Source organism: Heterocephalus glaber, unplaced genomic scaffold, assembly GCF_053883595.1.
Source record: "Heterocephalus glaber isolate CG9 unplaced genomic scaffold, H.glaber_assembly_v1.0 deba00001561, whole genome shotgun sequence".
NCBI lineage: Eukaryota > Metazoa > Chordata > Mammalia > Rodentia > Bathyergidae > Heterocephalus > Heterocephalus glaber.
The window spans coordinates 13,786,892-13,805,563 of record NW_028258349.1 but is presented as its reverse complement, the minus strand read 5'-3'; the positions used below and the strand labels follow the sequence as shown (position 1 = coordinate 13,805,563).

General features: G+C 51.4%; 1 protein-coding gene across 15 annotated transcripts in view; it reads right to left on the bottom strand.

Annotated features, from left to right (window-relative positions):
• Sipa1l3 (signal induced proliferation associated 1 like 3) overlaps positions 1 to 18,672 on the bottom strand; it is a 227,914-nt gene that overhangs the window by 9,863 nt on the left and 199,379 nt on the right. For 11 of the 15 annotated variants that reach the window (XM_087191195.1, XM_004859023.4, XM_087191198.1 and 8 more), the window contains 3 exons: positions 12,534 to 12,755; positions 1,455 to 1,620; positions 273 to 534 (listed from right to left, as the gene is read on the bottom strand). In XM_087191195.1, coding sequence (XP_087047321.1) covers positions 273 to 534; positions 1,455 to 1,620; positions 12,534 to 12,755 — 650 coding nt within the window. Of the gene's footprint in view, positions 1 to 272; positions 535 to 1,454; positions 1,621 to 5,820; positions 6,657 to 12,533; positions 12,756 to 18,672 lie in introns of those variants that run through there. The other 4 variants (XM_004859024.4, XM_087191199.1, XM_004859026.4 and 1 more) reach the window with 3 other exon arrangements.

Sequence of the window (18,672 nt, the reverse complement as noted above, 5' to 3'; positions counted from 1 at the left end):
GTGGCAAATTTGGGAGAGTGGTCAGTAAATATTCACGGAGCAGACTGCTTGGGGTAGAACAGGGAGGTTGGGGGCAGGAGCTAATGCAAAGCCCTGGCCTTGGGTGACTCCCAGGAAACCCCAGATGCTTGGCCAGCAATCCATTAGTGCTTGGGTGACACCACTGAACCCATGTGCACCCCCTTTCCTCCCTCAGATGACCTCAATAAGGGTGACCTCCAGGTGATCACCATGCTGAGTGACCCCTTCTCGTCCCAGCCCCAGAGTCTCACATTTCTTCTCCGGGAAGCCATTGCCAGTGGCAGGGATGGTGCTGGGGCTGGTGCTGGGGCCGCTGCTGCTGGGCGCGAGGGAGTGCTGGTGCTGGCGCCGGGCAGGCAGCGTGCTGGAGGGGAAGGTGCAGGTGCTGGTGAAGAGCACGTCGCTGGGCAGCCCTGGCTCTAGGCTCGCAGGGTTGGCAAAGCTTGGTTCTCGGCGCCCGCTGCACAGGCTCTCGTCCGACAGCGTCCGCTGCAGGCTCTTCTGGGGGGACTGCTGCCAAGACAGGGGGACACGGGCGTATCACAGCTGGCCCCTGGTACTGGTCCTTAGGGGATTCCTCATGCCAAGCTGTTACCCACACAATCTCCCTTTCTGCTTTTTTGTTTTTTTGGTACCAGGGATCAAACTCGGGACCTTGTGCTTTTGAGGCAGGTGGCAGAGCCACTAAGCTAAATCCACTTTGCTGCTTTTTGATCAAAGCATGCTTTCCCTGGGGCTCCCCTCCCTGACTGGTCCATGGCTGGGAGGCTGAGCCCAGCCACTGCTTCAGGGAAGGGCCCGGATCGAGGCCTGGCTGGTTAGGGAAAGTAACGCGGGCCATGTTGGACCCTGAGAGCCAGGCTGGGACTCCAGAGGGCACCATGGATACCAAATGCTCCCTTTCTCTGGCTCCTGGGCTGGTGGGACATAAAGTGGGGAGACTAGGGCCACCTTGGTCCCACAGAGACCACCTGCCTGACAGCACGGCCAACCAGGACAAGTGGGGACAAGAGGTGAAGGAAAGCAGGGGCAGAGGCACCGAGGCACTGGTGTTTTGGCCTTGCCCAGTCCTTGGGGAGCAAGAGCCCAAGTCCTCTGGGAGCCTGCTCTACTCAGTCCTTACTCTGGGTGATGGGAGCTGTTTCCACCCTGGGCTCCAGGAGAAGCATGTGCAACCTAGGGCTCCCTGTGCTTGCCCGGGCTGGCTTACATCCTATCTCTCTCTTACCAGTACCAGGTATTATCCCACACTGCTGGGACCTCAGGCTGCACCAACACACCTGGCTCTGATCCTGTCCCCGACTCCCATGATGCCCTCACACCCCCGACAGGGCCAGCAGATGCTGAAGCTGTGGACACGCAGGAGGCTGGGGTGACCACGCCGAGTGCTGCCCTCCTCCCCACCCTGCCGCCCTCAGCTGCCTGCCACGCACCCCTGTGTCCCTCTCCTGCTCTGGCCCCAGGTTGTCCATGATGATGAGTTTCTTCAGGTCATCCTCGATAGTGGACTTGTAGTTCTTCCTCGGGGACCGCAGGTCACGCAAGGACGCCCTCAACCGCGGCTGCCCGAAGACATTTTTTGTGCTGGCATCCACCTGCCTGGAATGAGAATGTCAGGTCAGGGGTGCTGGAGGGGTCAAGAGCTTCCCAAATCTGTCTGGATTCCAGTAGCTGGCCGCTCCTGGCCATGACTAGCCTTCCTCACCTGGCCACAGTGTGACAGAAGAGCCACTTTCTCTGCTCTGACTGCTCACACACAAAGCCTCCTTGGGAACCTACTCCGGCCCAGCCTGTTCTGGGCATCGGGGGTTGGCAGTGACTTTGAAGCCCACGTGGAGGAGGGTAACCAACGCTGATCAAATCAACGGAAGGGATCCATGTGAGAAGCAGTGAAGTGGAGAGAACTGGGCTTTTTTTGGTGGCTGTGGTGGCACTGGGGATTAAACCCAGAGCCTTTGCACTGAGCTACATCCCCAACCCTTTAAATTTTGAGATAGAAGTCAGGCATGGTGGCGCATGCCTGTAATCTCAGCACAGGAGGCTGAGGCAGGAGGATCACTCTGAGTTTGGGGCCAGCCTGTGCTACATAGTGAGTTGAAAGCCAACTTGGACTACATAGTAAGCCCTTACCTCAAAAAAAAAAAAATCTGAGACAGGGTCTTGCTAAGTGGCTAAATAGTCCAGGCTAGGCTTGAACTTCCGATCCTCTTGCCTCAGCCTCCCAGAATGCTGGGATTACAGGTGTGCACCATCACACCTGGCTAGGGTATTGTTTTGAAAAATAAAGCTAGAGAAAGGAATGGGGATTGGGGAAGGCTTTTCTGAGGGGTGACATCTGGGGAGGAGAGGAGAGGTGTGAGGAAGGACTAGTAGAAACAGCATTCTAGGAGGAAGAAACAGCAAGCGTGGAGGTCAAAGGTAGACTGAGCTTGGTGAGCCGGAGGGCAAGGAGTAGGGGACAAGGGGCGAATGGTGGGAGGTATGGTCTGGGTCAGATCGTGTTAGCTTAGGTCCTCTTTTGAACGTTGGCAGGGTCAGAGGGTGATGGGCAGAAAACGGGCTGGTGGGTGGGGGTTGCTGAGGGTGGGGCAGGAGATGGGGTGGAAGCTGCTGCAGTTGTTCAGGTGAGGGGAGGGCAGCTGGGCAGGGATTCCAGCCAGTGAGAGGTGGAGGCTCTCAAGCTGTGCCCTCGGCCTGCTACCATCGCTGCTTTTCTGCAGGGCTCCTGTTCCAGAGGGTGGCTTGGGAGCTGGGTGACTCCAATCACCACCCCTTCTCTGGCATTCTCAGTGCTGACTCAATGATCCGAGGCCAGAGCCGCTGCTCATGGTGGCAGTGACCACACTCTGGCTCTGTTTGCTCCTGATGTGGTGGCCTGGGCAGGTCCTGCCACCTCTCTGACCCTGCCGACCCACCTCACAGCACTGCCGGCTGGGGCTCGACACAGCAGATATTTGCGACAGAAGCTGCCCTTGTGAAGCTCACCCTCATAACGTGAGTGCTCAGCCCCTCCACTCCAGCTGGGCTCCACAGCTGTGTCCGTGGCCCCAGAGCCAGGCTGACTTGCCCTGCCTCTTTCTGCCTGAGACTCACCTTTGGGGTCCGGTTCTCTCTCCTGTGAAAACCAGCGCCCTGACTTGAGGCACTGCTACCTCCCAGAAGAGAGAAGACAGCTGACAGGGCAGTGTCCTCGCCAGGCACTATCTTATACAAGGGCTGTGTATGCCACTTGTTAGAACCATACAGGGAGGGACTGGGGATGTAGCTTAGCAGCACAGTGCCTGCCTGGCAAGCACAAGGTCCCGAGTTTGATCCTCAGTACCAAAAAAATAAAAATAAAAATAAATAAATAAAATAAAACCACACAGGGAGGCTGGGCTTGGTGGTGTATACCTCTGGTCCCAGAACTCATGAGGCTGAGGCAGGAGGACTGCTTCATGTTCGAGGCCAGCCTGGGCTACATAGTGAGTTCAAGGTCAGCCTGGGCTACAAAGTGAGACCTTGTCTCAAAACAAAACAACAAAACAAAATAAAACCACTTGCAAAACAAACAAACAAAAAACTCCACAAAAAACAAAAAACAACAAAAATGCACAGGAAGCCATCATTACTATCATTAACCTCATTTTGCAGCTGCATAGTCAGACACACACACAGAGGCCAGAGTACCTAGGCTGGCCCTGCCCCGAAGCCACTGGTCAGCACACTGCCCTTTCCCATTTCCTCACTGCAGTTGCTGCTGTCCGAGTGTCTCTGCCTCTGGCTGTCTACCCAGGTGAGCAGCACCAGGGCAAGGCTGGCCTCGAACCTACATGGAGCCCTTCGGTCCTCACCACTGCCAGTGCATTAAGCATGACTTGTATCCCAGGTCATGGATGAGGCAGTCAGCCAGAGGGAGAAGTCACTCTCCAAAGTCACACAGCTTGTGAGTGGAGGGGGTGGGATTCAAGTCAAGGCCACAGAACTGAAGCGCCTGCAGGTGGTGCCACCGCTGAGCCTGACTGCCATGTTTATTTCCCAGACACAATGAAAAACTAAGAATGGCGATGGAACACGATCACATTTCATGAGCTCACCTGCAAAAGTGCAGGAGCTTCCTCCCCATCTCCTGTTCCCACCCTGACCACATCTGGTTTTCTGCCTACAACCCACTGACCCTTGCAACATGTGGAACTGGTGACTGAACCCTGGGCCTTCACACTGAGACACATTTCCAGCACCCCCCCCCCTTTAATTTTGAGACAGGGTCTCCACAAAGTCATTAAGTTGCCCAGTTTAGCTTTGTGATCTTTCTGTTTCAGCCTCCTAAAGTGCTGGAAAACAGGTGTGCACCGACACACTTGGCTTAAAACATGTTTCTGTATGCAGGAAAACATTTCAGGAAGAAATGAAGAGCAATGTTTACTTTTTAGAAACAGGAATCTTATTAGGAGGTGGAAAAATGGGACTTTTACATTTTATCTGATATATTTCTGAATTATGAATTTACTATAATCGTGTGCTACTACAACAACATTTAAAAAAGGCTGACACCTGGCCTTCGTTAGTTATAACTCTAAAAGAAAATCTTTGAGCCCAGAGAATAAATAAGATGTCTTAGGTTTCCCAGTTTTGATTTTTTTTGGGGGGGGGCAGGAGGGACAGGATCTCACTGTATAGTTTAGGCTGACTTTGAACTCACTATGTAGTCCAGGCTGGCCTGGAACTCGGAGCAATCCTCCTGCCTCAGCCTCCCAAGTACTGAGATTACAGGTGTGTGCCACCATGCCCAGCTTCTTCCCAGGGTTCTGAAGTCTGCATTTTCTTTCTCTTTCTCTGAGGCCAGCTTTGGGATTTTTAACAAACAGCAGAAGGCAGGGTGGGCAGATTTTCCTTGTCAGGTCATAATCAGCCCAAACAAGAGGTCCAAGATTGAACAGTGCTGACTCCGTCCTATCAGGGAAGGGTATTCTCTGGGGAAATTAAAAGGTTTAGATTGAGAGGAGAGAAACAAAGAGACAGCCTCAAAGAATCAAAGCTCCCCCCGGAAATTGGAAGGAACCTCTCTTTCGCCTCTACCTTTGATTTCGGTATTTCCTAGAATCCTCCGGGAAGGGCATGTGATCCAGCATAGTCAAGTCAAGGTGGGGAAGGAGGGCTGGTGAGGGATTAGGGCTCGGTTGAGTGATAGAACATGTTTTTAGCATCCATGAGGCCTGGGATTCATCCTCAGCAACAAAAAAAAAAAAGAAAAAAAGAAAAAAAAATCTTTCTCTTCCTTTCCTGCTCTTTTACTTTTTTTTGGTACCTGGGATCGAACTCGGGTCTTTGTGGTTGCAGGGCAGGCAGCAGCACCACTGAGCTAAATCCCCGGCCCTCCTGTTCTCTTTTGTGTTCATTTCCTAAAAATCACCCTCCCGGCTCCCAGACCTCTAGTACTCTTAACAAGGCCTTCCTAGTTCTTTAGTGGAAAGCTGACTCACTGTAGCCTCTGTGGCCTGATTCTGTGAGTGGGCTGCAAAGAACATGTTTAAAGGAAAAACACTGTAACATCAGTTTAGAGAGTCAAATTGATCATTTAAAAAAAAACTGTCCTAATTCTAGAAAAATCTTCCAAAGTACTTTCTTTCCTTTTGGTGTTGGGGATGGAACCCAGGGCTTCCTGCACGTTAGCATGCTTAGCCATGTGCTCTATCACTGAGCTACACCCACAGCCCTGATGTCTTCCCTTTTTTCACTTTCTTTCCCTTTCTCTCTTCTCTTCTCCCTCCTTCCCTCCTTCCTTTCTTTCTTCCTCCTCCTCTTCCTCCCTCCCCTCCCCCCTTCTTTTGTGTGTGTGGTACTGGGTCTTGAACCTAGGGCCTTCACACTAAACTAACCCCTGGTTCTAATTTTTTTTATATTGGGATAGGTTCTCGCTAAGTCACTGTCACCCAGGCTGGGCTCAAACTTGCTATCCTCCTGCCTCAGTCCCTCAGAGTGCTGGAATTACAGGTGTGTGCCACCATGTCTGGCTGCCCTGACGTATTTTTTAACTTGCAAATTCTATGCAACAGGGCCGGGGTGTAGCTCAGTGGTAGAGTACTTGCCTAGCATGCACATGGCTCTGAGTTTGACCCCCAGCACGGCAAAAAACTAGGCTTATACATTGCTGATTTTTTTTTTCTCCAGATCTCTGGTCTCCATAAATGTCAAAATCCAATAAACTTTGGGGTAAAATGGGCCACTCTATGACTGGTGACAAGAATGAGGCCTCTTTTTGTGCTCTAATATGGAAGCACTGCCATGAGATTTGAAGAGAAAAAGCAAGTGAGGAAGCCTGCAGTGTGCATACAGGTGACTGTGCTGATGTATAAAAGGGAACCAATGGGTGCGGGCAATCAGGTGTTGCTCAGTCACATTTGACTATGGCTGCAAGAAATAAAATGATGGTTGCTTCTGGGGAGGGAGCTTCAGGGCTGGATGCTAGTTGGGGAAAGGAGAGAGACTAATTTTAACTGCAAACCCTTCTGTACTGCTTTACTTTTTAGATGGCACATATTTTATTCTCCTAAACACACCTCAAGCTTTTGTGCAACAGCACTGGACATAGCCTCTGATTTGCCCATACTGTATAAGTTTGGATCTTGCCATGTTGTGGGATTAAATCACCTCCACTAGAAAAGGAAAAAGAGAGAAATTACAAAGGATCTGAGTCAGGACCAGACGGCAGCAATTTCTTTTTCCTGGGACAGGAGGGTCAGAAGTGGAAGACAACCAGTGGGTCAGATGGGGCTGGGCCCGATCCCAGCTGACTCGGAGCCCTGGCCTCCAACTGAGGTGGCTCCCTTGGGCCCTGGTTAATGAAGCTAATTAGCACTGCTGTCAGCCTGGCTGAGCTGGGGGTTCTGCCAACACGGCTGGCAAGGACATTCACCAGGGCCACACCCCAGGTGGCAGGCAGCTTCTGGAAGGACGATGTCTGGGAGAGGCCAGCGGGTCGAGGTGAGGGACACTGCTGTGTTGGGGAGGCTGGGGCTCGGGGACAGGCCATCCCTGGTTTATTCTTTGGCTGCACCGAGTCGGATCCAGAGGCCCCTAAACCTGAGGAAGGAGGGGCCTGATGCCATTGCCCACTGAGTCCTCACATCACCTTGGGGACAGAGGCATCCTGCCTTCCCTGTGTGGCTGGGGAAACTGAGGCACAGTGAGTCGAGGACACTCAGAATCCAGCCTTGCACAACGCTGGGAGCCACCCCATAATTCACTCACGATGGAGCAGTATTCGAGGTGCATCTCCTGGGGACATGTGAGAGGCATGTTCCAGGGCCACCAGCACTTCCCCGGACGTCCCAACACAGGGACTTGGGCAGGGATGTGGATCCAGGCTGAGGAGCCAGGCCATGTGACTCCTGGGCTGTGCTTCTAACTGCAGATGCTGTAACAATGGCGGCGGGGACCAGCTCTCTGGAGCACTCACTCTCCCCCAGGTCCTGGGTGCCCCCACTACTCCAGTGTGTCCTCTTCATGGCCCTATATGAGTGGGTCATCACTCTTTATGGGTGAGGCTGCTTGGGGCCTAGGTCATCAGCTGTAACTGCCACCCCATACTCGACAGGCCCTAAGGTGACGGCAGAGGCTCTTCCGAGGCCTGACTTGCCCTCCCTGGACCTTGGTTCCCAGAGACAAGGGTGAGCGCGCCTTAAACACACGAACCTCTTGACCTCACTAGCCAGTGGCCCTGACCCATTCAGCACCAAGGTAAGAGGTGACAGCTAGGCCACTTTCTGGGAAATCAGAGGCCCATCTGTGGCAGTGGTGGCCCCTCAGTCAGACCTGCCTCCTGGGGTAGAGGCACCCAAGGGAGCTGCTCCCGCCCTTGTCCCTCTGGGCACCAGCCTGCCCCCCACACCCAGAGACCCCTGCACAGTGTTAACTAGGATTAACTCAGGGGCCCCGCCGTCCCAGTTTGAAAACACCATGCAGAGGGGCACGGGGTAGGCGAGCAGCTGATGACGTCCCCATGCTGTTCCGCTGGGAGGAGGGTCCAAAAGCCCTGGGACAAAGTGGGCCAGATGACACTGCGGGGCTGTCCCTGAGGCAGAGCTGTTGAAATTTTGGAGCAAAAGGGCCGCGTGCAGGGCCCTTCTGTGGCAGACGCTCTTGGTGTCCATGGCCTAACGAGTCTCTGTCCTTCCCTTGCTTACTCTGGCTTTTGTTTATTTTTTTATTTTTCATTTTGGTACCGGGGATCGAACTTGGGACCTTGCACTTGTAAGGCAGACACCGGAACCACTGAGCTAAATCCCCAGACCCAATTCTGGCTTTTGTTTACCAAGTAAAGTGTGAACTCAATCAGAGGGTGGGCAGTACTTCTAACTATGCCTTGGTTTCCTCATCTGGAAGTAGGGCTAAGAACAAGTCTCCTCCTGTGGGATTGCCGGAAACATCAATAAGGCTAGCCGAAGGCTGCCTAGTGGAGCCACTGCTGGTGCCCAGTATTGGCCGTGGCTAGCGCCGTTCTCTGGGGACGCAGTCTCAGCATGGGATGTGTGTGAGATCCCTGTCCGGGAACAGTGAGAAAGGAAGCTGAGACACTTAGCACATGTGGTGACTATTCCTGGGGGAAGACGCTCAGTGTGTGGAGATCCTGAGAGGACAAATTACAAAGCCAACAATGGTAACATTTGCAGTGATTAGACCTCCACTAACTAAGCGAATTCAGGCACATGACTCAGCCGTTCTCTACCTCAGCTTTTCTCACTACCAAATGGGACACAAAGCACCATGCCCCATATTCTGTAGTGAGGTTAAATGTGTTAATGCAGGGGAAGGGCTTCCCAAGGCACCTCTAAGAATAGGTACAGATGCATTCGGGGAGACAAGATACACAAACAAGTGCTCATGCCCTGGGGTGAAATGTCAGTGACAGTGCTGTGCCTAAATTTAAAAATCCATGTTTAATTTTGCCAGAAGTGAAACTGATATTTGGAGAACTAGGTTAGGTTACTCAAAAGTTATTCTAACAAGGCAAAGACACTATTTCCAAAATTCTCAACCAGGCATAGTAGCGCACCCTGTAATCCCAGCACTGGGGAGGCTGAGGTAGAAGGATCTCTGCGAGTGGCCAGCCTGACTGACAGAGTGAGACCCTGTCTCAAAAACAAACAAAACAAACAAAACAAACAAAATTCTCAGGGAAAGCCTGATAAAACAATTTCATAAAATACAAGTGTATGGACAAAAGCAATAATTGTTAGTATTTTATGTAATTTAAAAAATGTACCTGTGGCTAAATTAAATAGGAACCACGTTAACTTTCTCATTTGTATTTAGTTTATATGTTTACACAAACCCACATACATAGAAGAAGCTGTCTTTGGCTCTCATCACTGGGGAGAGGCTTAAGGGCTGTCATATGTCCAGGTGTAGTTTCTTTTCTTGGCTGCCTCAGTGTATTTTTCTGAGCACCCACTATGTGCCAGGCCTGGGTGGGGGTCAGGGTGTCTCCCAGAGCTCTCTGTGGTGGGAGCCACACAGAGGAGCCCTGTTGCTGTGGGAATGGCCACCTGTTTGCTCCCAACAGATGCCGTGTATGGAAAGAAGCCCCAAGTGGGTGGGAAGGCTGAGCTGTTTGTGGGGATAGGAGGGTTTCTCCAAGGAAGGCACATTTCTGCCTGAGTACCCATGGGTTGGCATGATGGATGAATTATGTCATTGAAAAGAAGACAGGCTGAAGTCTTAACTCCCGATGTCTCTCAATAATGTCTTACAGTGACACAGCGTCTTTACAAGGGTAACCAATTTTGTTTTTTCCTCTCCATTGGTATTGGAGATTGAACCCAGGGCCTCTGCATTGAGCTACATCCCCAGCCCATTTTTTCTTCTGAAACAGGTTCTTGCTAAGTTGTTCATGCTGTACCAAAACCTGTGAGGCAAGCCTCCCGCCTCAGCCTCCTAGACTGCTGGGATTACTGGTGGGTTCCACCACACCTGGCTCAGGTTATCAAGTGAAAATGAGGCTATTAGTGTGGCTGCTAACCTGATATGATGGGAGCTCTTGCAGAAAGGGGAAACGTGGACACAGGCATACAGAGGTAGACGATCATGTGAAGATAAAAGCAGAGCTCTGGGTGAAGCACAGCATGCCAGGGTCTGGTTCTATGCTACACCGAAAAGTGGGGGCCTCACAAGACCAACTTATTAGAGTTGAAGTGAGAATCAAGCTGGGACGGCTCATATGTTTACCCACAACACCCACAGTGGGTGACAAGGTTACAGTGTCTCATGACCAAGAGAGTGGCACCTGCTTTCCTTTGCAGGAAATGGGCAGTGGACCAGAGTGAAGGGACACAGAACGAGCTGGGGGCTATCTATGGCCAGGAAGGCCCATTTGAAAAGGTGGCATTAGCCTAAGTCCTCACAGAGCCAGAAGTTCTCCAGAGCCACAAGATCTGTAGAAAAAATGTTCCTGGTGGTGGAACGAGCCAATGCAAAGGCCCTGAGGTGACCTCATACATGGCATGGTTGGAAACCAGCAAGAGGCCAGCATGGCTGGAGCAGAGTGATGAAGGGGAAGCAATGTGGGGATACAGCAGGCAGGTTCTGCACAGAAGTTCGGGTAAACAACACGGTATGCTAGTGCATGGCTCAGAATGTGTTCAGTGAACTGAGAGCCTTTATCATTAATCCTGGGGATGTGGGAAGCCACTGGCAGTTGTAAGCAGAGGAGCAAATGGGAAAATCTAGTTTTCAGAATCCCTTCTGGCTCTCAGAGAGGACCGTGAACTGGATTCTCAGTGTAAGTTCACCATGTGCGCCTGTCACCCTCTCCAGGGACCCAGTGCTTCTGTCTCTTGATACCTCTCTCCCTCCAAGCTCTATGTCACTCTCAAATTTTAATGGCCTCATCCAGGTCATGAAAGAAGACGTTAGAAAGATCACGGGTGAGCTGGGTGTGGCAGCACATGCCTGTGATCTCAACACTGGGAGGCTGAGGCAGGAGGACTGCTTTGAGTTTGAGGACAGCCTGGGGCCATGTACCTCAAAACCAGCCTGAACTACATAGTGAGACCCTGTCTCAAAAAACAAAACAAAACCCCAACAACAACAACAACAACAACCCAAAAACCAAACAAAAACAGGAAGGAGGAAGGTGAATCCTCCTTACTCAACAGAACAAGAGCACTAGGCTCTGATCTAAGCTCTATCAGTTGTGTTACCCTGGGCCTCAGTTGCCCCATCTGTGAAACAGGGAGAATCATAGGTCCTCATGGAGCTATTGTGAACATTCCCTGAGTTAATTTCAGATAGAAGAATTTAGAACTAGCTGGGTATGGTGGCACATGCCTGTAATCCCAGCACTCTAGGAGGCTGAGGCAGGAGGATCACAAGTTAAGGGCTGGGGATGTAGCATAGTGCAAAGGCCCTGGCTTCAATTCCATTAACACCTGTCACCCCCTACCCAAAACCCAAAAACTTAGAACTGAGCCTAATCCCTGGTAAGTGCTCAGTAAGTGTTGTAGATCACAGTCTCCAATTAAAAGCCAAAGGCCTTTTCAACTACCTGGCCCTCTCTCTTCTTCGTTCACTCCACAGCAAAACACCTCAGCCAAGCGGCTCCTGCACTGCCTCCCCTCAGCCTCTCCCTTCCCTCCACAGCTCCCATGAAGCTCGAGCCCACACTCTCAGTGCCTATGCCTGGGCAGCTCCTCCTCCTCGAGCCCTTGCCCACCTCTCTGCTTCCTGCAAGTCCTCCACCTCTCGGCTGTGCTGACCGCATCCTGGTTCCTCTGCCTGGGCCTCTGCTGGGGTCCAGACCCTTTCCGTACTCCCTCTCCTGTGTCTTGCCTGGGTGTCCTTTGCTCAGTTCTCAAACGGCGCACACCTGGAACTGGGCCCCAGGCCACCCAAGCCCACTCTTCTCTTAGTTCCAGCTCAGCTCAAAGCTTCAAGAGGCTACGGCGCCTTCTCCCACTCCTCACACCAAGCCCAACCTGCCATTTGGGTTCAGATCACCTTCCAGAACCTGCCCCCTTCTCTCTACCCCACCACCCCGCACCAGCCCACTGTGTCCCACCCAGACCAGGACAGCAGCTCATGCCTGCTCCCAAAGGCCCCGAGCAGACAGGAACACCGGGGGCACCAACGAGGACCCACCCCTCCTGTTCTGCACTCTCCGTGGCTCCAATCACTTGTAGCAGATGCTGCAGCCCTGATGGGTGGCCCGTAAGACCTGCCACAACCTGTCCCCAACCCCTCTGACCTCACATCCCGCCACCCTCCCCTGCTCTCCCTGGCAGCTGCAGGGACCTTCCTCCCTCCCGAAGCCAGGCCGCGCCTGCCTCAGGGCCTAGCAGCTGCTGTCCCTCCTGCCTGGAATGCTCCTCAGCCAGAGCCCAGAGCCTACTGACTACTGCACACCCTTCTCCCAACGCTAGCTCCCCGTATCCCTCAAGGTTAGAAGAGTCACTATTTCAGGGAGTGAGCGAGGCGTCAGCCTCTTCCTGACCCAGGGCCACCTGGCTTGGCCTCGCTGAGCACCCGGTGCTTACTTCTTGGGGTCAGTGAAGGGCAGCGGCCGCGGTGGGGGCTCGTCCGTCCTCTTCCACCCTGCTGGGTGCTTACTGCGCACAGGCTGCTTGGAGAAGAAGGACTTGGGGACAGAGGTGGAGAGCTGGAAGGGGCTGGGCTGGGCCAGCTGGGAGGGCCGAGGAGTCTCTGCGCTGGCCGCTTTGTAAACCTGAGCGGGGTAGCCAGCCCGGGAGCCCATGTCACTGCAAAGACCAAGGAAAAGAAAGTTCATTCACACAAGAGACATGGACACACGACTGCTGGAGGCAAATTCCAATAAGACGGAAGGCCACATGGGACAACACAGACTCGGGCCCCAGGAACGCCCTGGCACCTCTGGGATCTCTGAAGAGTCACCCTGTCCCTCGATGTAACCTATGCTGCTGATGGTGGGGTCCCACCTCCCGCCTGTCTCTAGAGGGAGCCACGGGTGACAGTTGGCTCTTTTTCCAAATGGCGCAGTGTGCTGGATTTCCTTACTGCAGAGAGAGCAGTAAAGGAAATCAGAGAGGGGGGAGAGTGACAGCGAACAGAAAACAGACAGCGGGAGGGGAAACGTAAATCTAAATGCCAACAGTTAAATGAAAAGGGAACAGTTTAAACTAATCAAAAGGCAGAGATTTTTCAGACTGGATTTAGAAAGCAACTGTAAATGCTTTTTGTAATACAGCAATATTTATTCATGGGTAAAGGTCCTAGAGCTACTGAAAGTGTCACACTCAAAATCTGGAAGGTCCTCGTCACCTTTCCCACTGCTGGGACAAAGTATCTGACACACAAAGTAAAGGAAACACAGCCCTGGTTGTGGTGGAACACACCTGTAATGCCAGGAGTCAGGAGGCTGAGGCAGGAGGATTGCCAGTTTGAGGCCAAACTGGGCTACCTAGTGAGTTCAAGGCCAGCTTGGACTACACAGCAAGACCTTGTCTCAAAAAAACCCTTGAAAACAAAACAAAACAAAACCACAGTATATAGTTCCCAAGGTCACACCCCCATGATCCACCCAGAGAGAGAAGAGTGTTTTGCTGATCTCCCAGGCATCAAGATTCAGCATCCATGGGGAAATAAAAAGGATGAGGATGTGTTTTGTACATGGACCAACTCCCCACAATGAATGTAATCACTGTGTACTATAAGCATGTACCAATAAAACAGTTTAAAAGATCACAGGAGGCAAGAGCATCTGAGCTGAGAAGTAAAGGACAAACCACATTTGTCTAACATGTCTAACATTCGATATCTCGCTATGGAGTTCAGGCTGGCCTTGAACTCACTATGTAGTATAGGCTTGTCCTCAAACTCGCAGAGATCTTCCTGCCTCAGCCTCCTAAGCTAATACTGTTTATAATCAAGAGAATCTGAGAAGTAAAAAGAAGATGTGTTATATATATGTATCACCTCCTCATGATGAATGTAATCACTGTGCATTACAAACACGTACTAATAAAAATAAATAAAGAAAAAGAAAAGCCAGGTGTGGTGGTGAGGAGGGAGGCTGAAGCAAGAGGATATGCTGCAAGTTTGAGGCCAGCCTAGGCTACACAGTGAGTACAAAGGCAGCCTAGAATAGTGAGATCCTGCTTGAAAAAAACCCCAAAACCCAAACCCCCAAACAAAACAAAAAACAAAAAAAGAAAAGAGAAAATTTAGAATGAATGACACACCACCCACCCCAGCTCCCCCACCCCCCAGGGGCCTAGGGATTGAGCTCAGGACCCTGTGCCTGCTAGGTAAGTGTTCTACCACTGAGCTACACTGCCAGCCTAGGTCTTTTTTTTTGGTACCAGGGATGGAACTCAGGACCTTGTGCTTGCGAGGCAGGCATGGTGCCACTGAGCTACATTCCCGGCCCAGCCTAGGTCTTGTTTTGTTTTGTTTTGAGAGAAGGTCTCACTATACTGCCCAGGCTGGACTTGAAGATGTGATCCTCCTGCCTCAGCCTCCTGAGTGCTGGGATTACAGGTACGTACCACCAACACACTGCCTAGCCAAGATCTTAACAATTCTTAAGGGGGGGGGAGGGGGGGAGGGGGGGAGGAAGGAGGGGAGGAAGGAGGGGAGGAAGGAGGGGAGGAAGGGAGGAAGGAAGGAAGGAAGGAAGGAAGGAAGGAAGGAGAGAGGGAAAAAGAAAGAAAAAGAGACTAAAAAATGTCAGTGTAGTCACATAAAGTAAGGGTTAAGTGGTTTTGTGAAACTTAACTCCAGATGTCTTGTTGGATTATAATATAAAAACGCCTTTTCTATTTTCGGTAATGGTCAAAATGTTTCAAAGAACTGGGTTGGTACATGTCTGGAGAAACATCTTTGGAGGAGTGTACACCATCTGATTCTCTCTGGAGGAAATAATGACGGTGAATATGCACATGGTAAATGTCAAATTAAACTATATAAATGACGCTGAGGGGCTGGGGATTTAACTTGGTGGCGCTGTTGCCTGCCTTGGAAGCGCAAGGTCCTGAGTTCAATACCCGGTACTGGAAAAAAAAAAAGATGCTAAGGGAACTGGCTACCTGATACTTCACTCTTGCTCTAGAGGCAACCATGGCCCATTCTTCCTTCTTTTTAAAAATTTTTTATTTTTTGGTATTGAGGATTAAACCCAGGACCTTTGTACTCGGCTACAACCCCAGCCCCTTTTTAATTTTAATTTTGAGACAAGGTCTTGCTAAGTCACTAAATTATCTAGGCTGGGCTTGAATTTACAATGCTCCTGCCTCAGCCTTCCAGGGTGCTGAAACTACCATGGTGTGACATGTGTGACACCACGCCCAGCTGATTTTAACCCTGTCTCTGTCTACAGTATGCATTAGTACATTTTTTTTTTCTTCTTGAGACAGGGTCTCCCTATGTAAGTCAGGCTGGCCTTGAACTCACTGTGTAGCCCAGGTTAGTCTCAAACTCATGGCAATCCTCCTGCCTCAGCCTCCTAAATGCTGGGATTATAGGTGTGACCCACCACTCCTGGCTATAGTACATATTTCTCTACTTCATCAATAGGCAGGTTCAACTTTCATGAGCTGAAAAAACAGGAGATGATGATTTTTTCTTTTTGGTACTGGGGATCGAACTTGGGTCCTTGTGCTTGTGCAGCAGGCGGCGAAACCACTGAACTAAATCCCTGGCCCAAGACGATGATTTTAAAAGAAAGGGAGAGGGGTGAGGCAGGAGAATAGCTATGAATTTGAGGCCAGACTGAACCATATAATGAGACCCTCCCTGTCTCAAAAAAAGAAAAAAAAAAGTTCAAAGAATTGATCTGTGTTTTTACCACAAAAAAGATAATTTGGTGAAGTAATAGATACATGAACTAGAATGAATCTTTCTATAATATATCCACAGATGAAAACATCATTCTGTACCCCATGAATATATGCACTTATTTACCAATTAAGATAAAGGTACAGGGCTACATAGTGAGTTCAGGGCCACCTTGAACTACATAGCGAGACCCTCTCTCAAAAAGCCAAAAACAGGGCCGGGGATTTGGCTCAGTGGTGCTGCCACCTGCCTTGAAAGCACAAGGTCCTGAGTTTGATCCCCGGTACAAAAAGAGAAAAACAAAAAGATAAATAATAAATTCCTTTCAACTGAGCTGGATTTCTGTTCCTTGCAGCAGAAAGCATGCCCAAGACTGGCCTTATCTTTGGTCCTTATTAGCACAGCAGGTGAGGGGTGCCCCTTCTCATACACCCCATGGATCCAGTCATGCCAGGTGCAGGGCGTGCTTTGTCATTTCTCAGTGGCACCAGGCAAGGTGTGCTGCACAGGGTGGAGTCCTGGGCCCATCTGCCGGTCAGCAGCGAGCCTTCCTGGGCTGGGAGTGTAGCTCAGTGCCCATCACTTGCCTAGCATGTGTGAGGCCCTGGGTTCCATCTACAGCACTGCAAAAACGAACTTGTCAAAACAGTGAACCTTCTCTTTCTGAAGCTTCAGTGTGGCCATGTGTCCTTCCTAAGCAGCATGGTGTGGCAGATGATGATCCAGGCCTGACGGGTACCATTCCCTGGCTGTCTCAGGTTGGGTCCCTTCCCCTCAGGAGCCTCTGGTTCTGCTTCAGAAACAAGGCAGCAGAGCCACAGCCTCTGCCCAAAACTGTGTGGGCAAGGCACTCTGCACAGGGCCAAGGGTGTGCTCCCTGAGCTGCAGGAATACAGGAGGTGCTGCCTCCAGGGGCTGAAACTCCAGCTCTGGGTTCAGACAGGGTGATGGAAGAGTGGCATCCTGCTCTGCACTGTCACCCCCACCTTCAACCACAGAGGCCATGCATTTATCTGTTTTATTCGTTTGCACTGGGGATTGAACTCAGGACCTTGTGCTTGTGAGGCAGGTGCCAGAACCACTGAGCTAAATCCCTGGCCCTATCTGTTTTATATCTTAGGGGGGCAAATTTTGTTAGAGCTAACATTTTGTGGCTTGCAAAGAAAAGATGAAAGTGGGCCAGGGATTTAGCTCAGTGGTTCCACTGCCTGCCTTGCAAGCGCAAGGTCCCGAGTGCCAAGTTTGATCCCTGGTACCAAAAAACAAAATAAAACCAAACAAAACGAAAAGATGAAAGCCAGAGGCTGCACAGGGAAACCCCATCAGCTGCTTGAGTTTGTGCAATGCCTCTGGTCCAGCCAGCTGCCCCTGGGGGCTCTAAAGAGGCTGATGGTGGTCCTGGGTGGGTGATAGGCACAAGGGAGTTACTGTGCCCCACCCTCAGGAGAAAAGCACCAGGGAGACAGATGGCAGTGACAGGACCAACTGCTTCCAGGCCTTGTTCTGAAGCAGCTCACAGACAGCACCTCATTAAGTCACCCTGCAGCCCCTGAGGTTGGAACTACTATCTCTGTGTTTCAGGTGGAGAAACTGAGGCCACAAGAGGCCAAATAATTTGTTCCAAGTGACACAGCTGCTAGGAGATGAAGTCAGTATATAAACCTAAGCAGTTTGGTTCAACGCTTTTAACTACCGTATTGTGCGCTCAGAGACAATAATTACAATGGTAAATTCTTAACAAAGGAAAAGAAAACCTAGCAGCTGTTGGCCCCGTGCTAAGTTCTCTAAATTCATGGGCTCAATTCACCCTTGAAACCTTAGGCCTTGGCTCCTCTTTTTACCCCACCTCACATACAGGGAACTGAGCCCCAGAGAGATGAGGGAGCCCGGCAGAGCTGCAATCCGGAACTGGGCAGGGGGCACAGCATGACATGCCCACCTCACACTTCAGGCCACCGGGCCCTCGCCACCTGGCCTCAGCTGCTGCACCCACCCCAGCTCTCCCTGCTATAGCACAGGCTCGTGCAGTGGCCACACAGCCCCCGTGGGTGAGAGCAGAAGGGGTAGGTCTTTTGGGAGTACCAACAGGGGACATGGGTAGACTTGAAATGGGTCCTAATCCAACCACTGCTTGCCACCCCCACCAAGTGCCACCTGGCAGGATCATCACAGAGGCTTCTTTGCCACCTCCTTCATCCTCCCCAGCACAGCCTGAGGAATCCTGAGTACAGTCACATTAGATCAGGATTCTCTGGGATTCCAGCTCACCTAGGGACAGTGCCAGAGCCCTCCCACAGGGTTCCAACACCATCTGTCCCATCTCTTCTATATCCTAAGCTCCTCTACTCCCATCTCCATTTCTATGCTCCAGTCACATGGAAGCTGTTCCTCAAACATGCCACAAACATTTCTACCTCAGGGCCTTTGCACTGGCCCCTCTGAGACCACACAGATTTCTGCCTGGCTCTCTCATTCCTCTGAATTGTAGAGACAGCCTGTGTTCCTTTTGCCAAGCTGACAGTGAATCTCTGTGTAGGTCTGTCATGTGTGACTCCGGCTTCCCAACTACCAAAGGCAGGGTAGGCTTCAGTGGATCCCAGGGGCTGTAGATTACCTTCCAGGGATATGCCCCCAGAGGTATCCTGGAGACAACTGGCACAAGCTGGGCAAGCAAGGCCATGTGCTTCCTGCTTGCTGGGAATGCCCAGCTGTGTGTGTGGGCTCCACGTGGGGCAGTTTCTTACTGCCCCTCAATGGGCCTGACAAACTGCTCTGGAAACCAGAAGGCAGTGGGGCTCACTGCCTAGGGAGAGGGTGGGGCCAGGTGGCTGCCTGCCTGGCATCACTTAGCCCTCTAGGTGC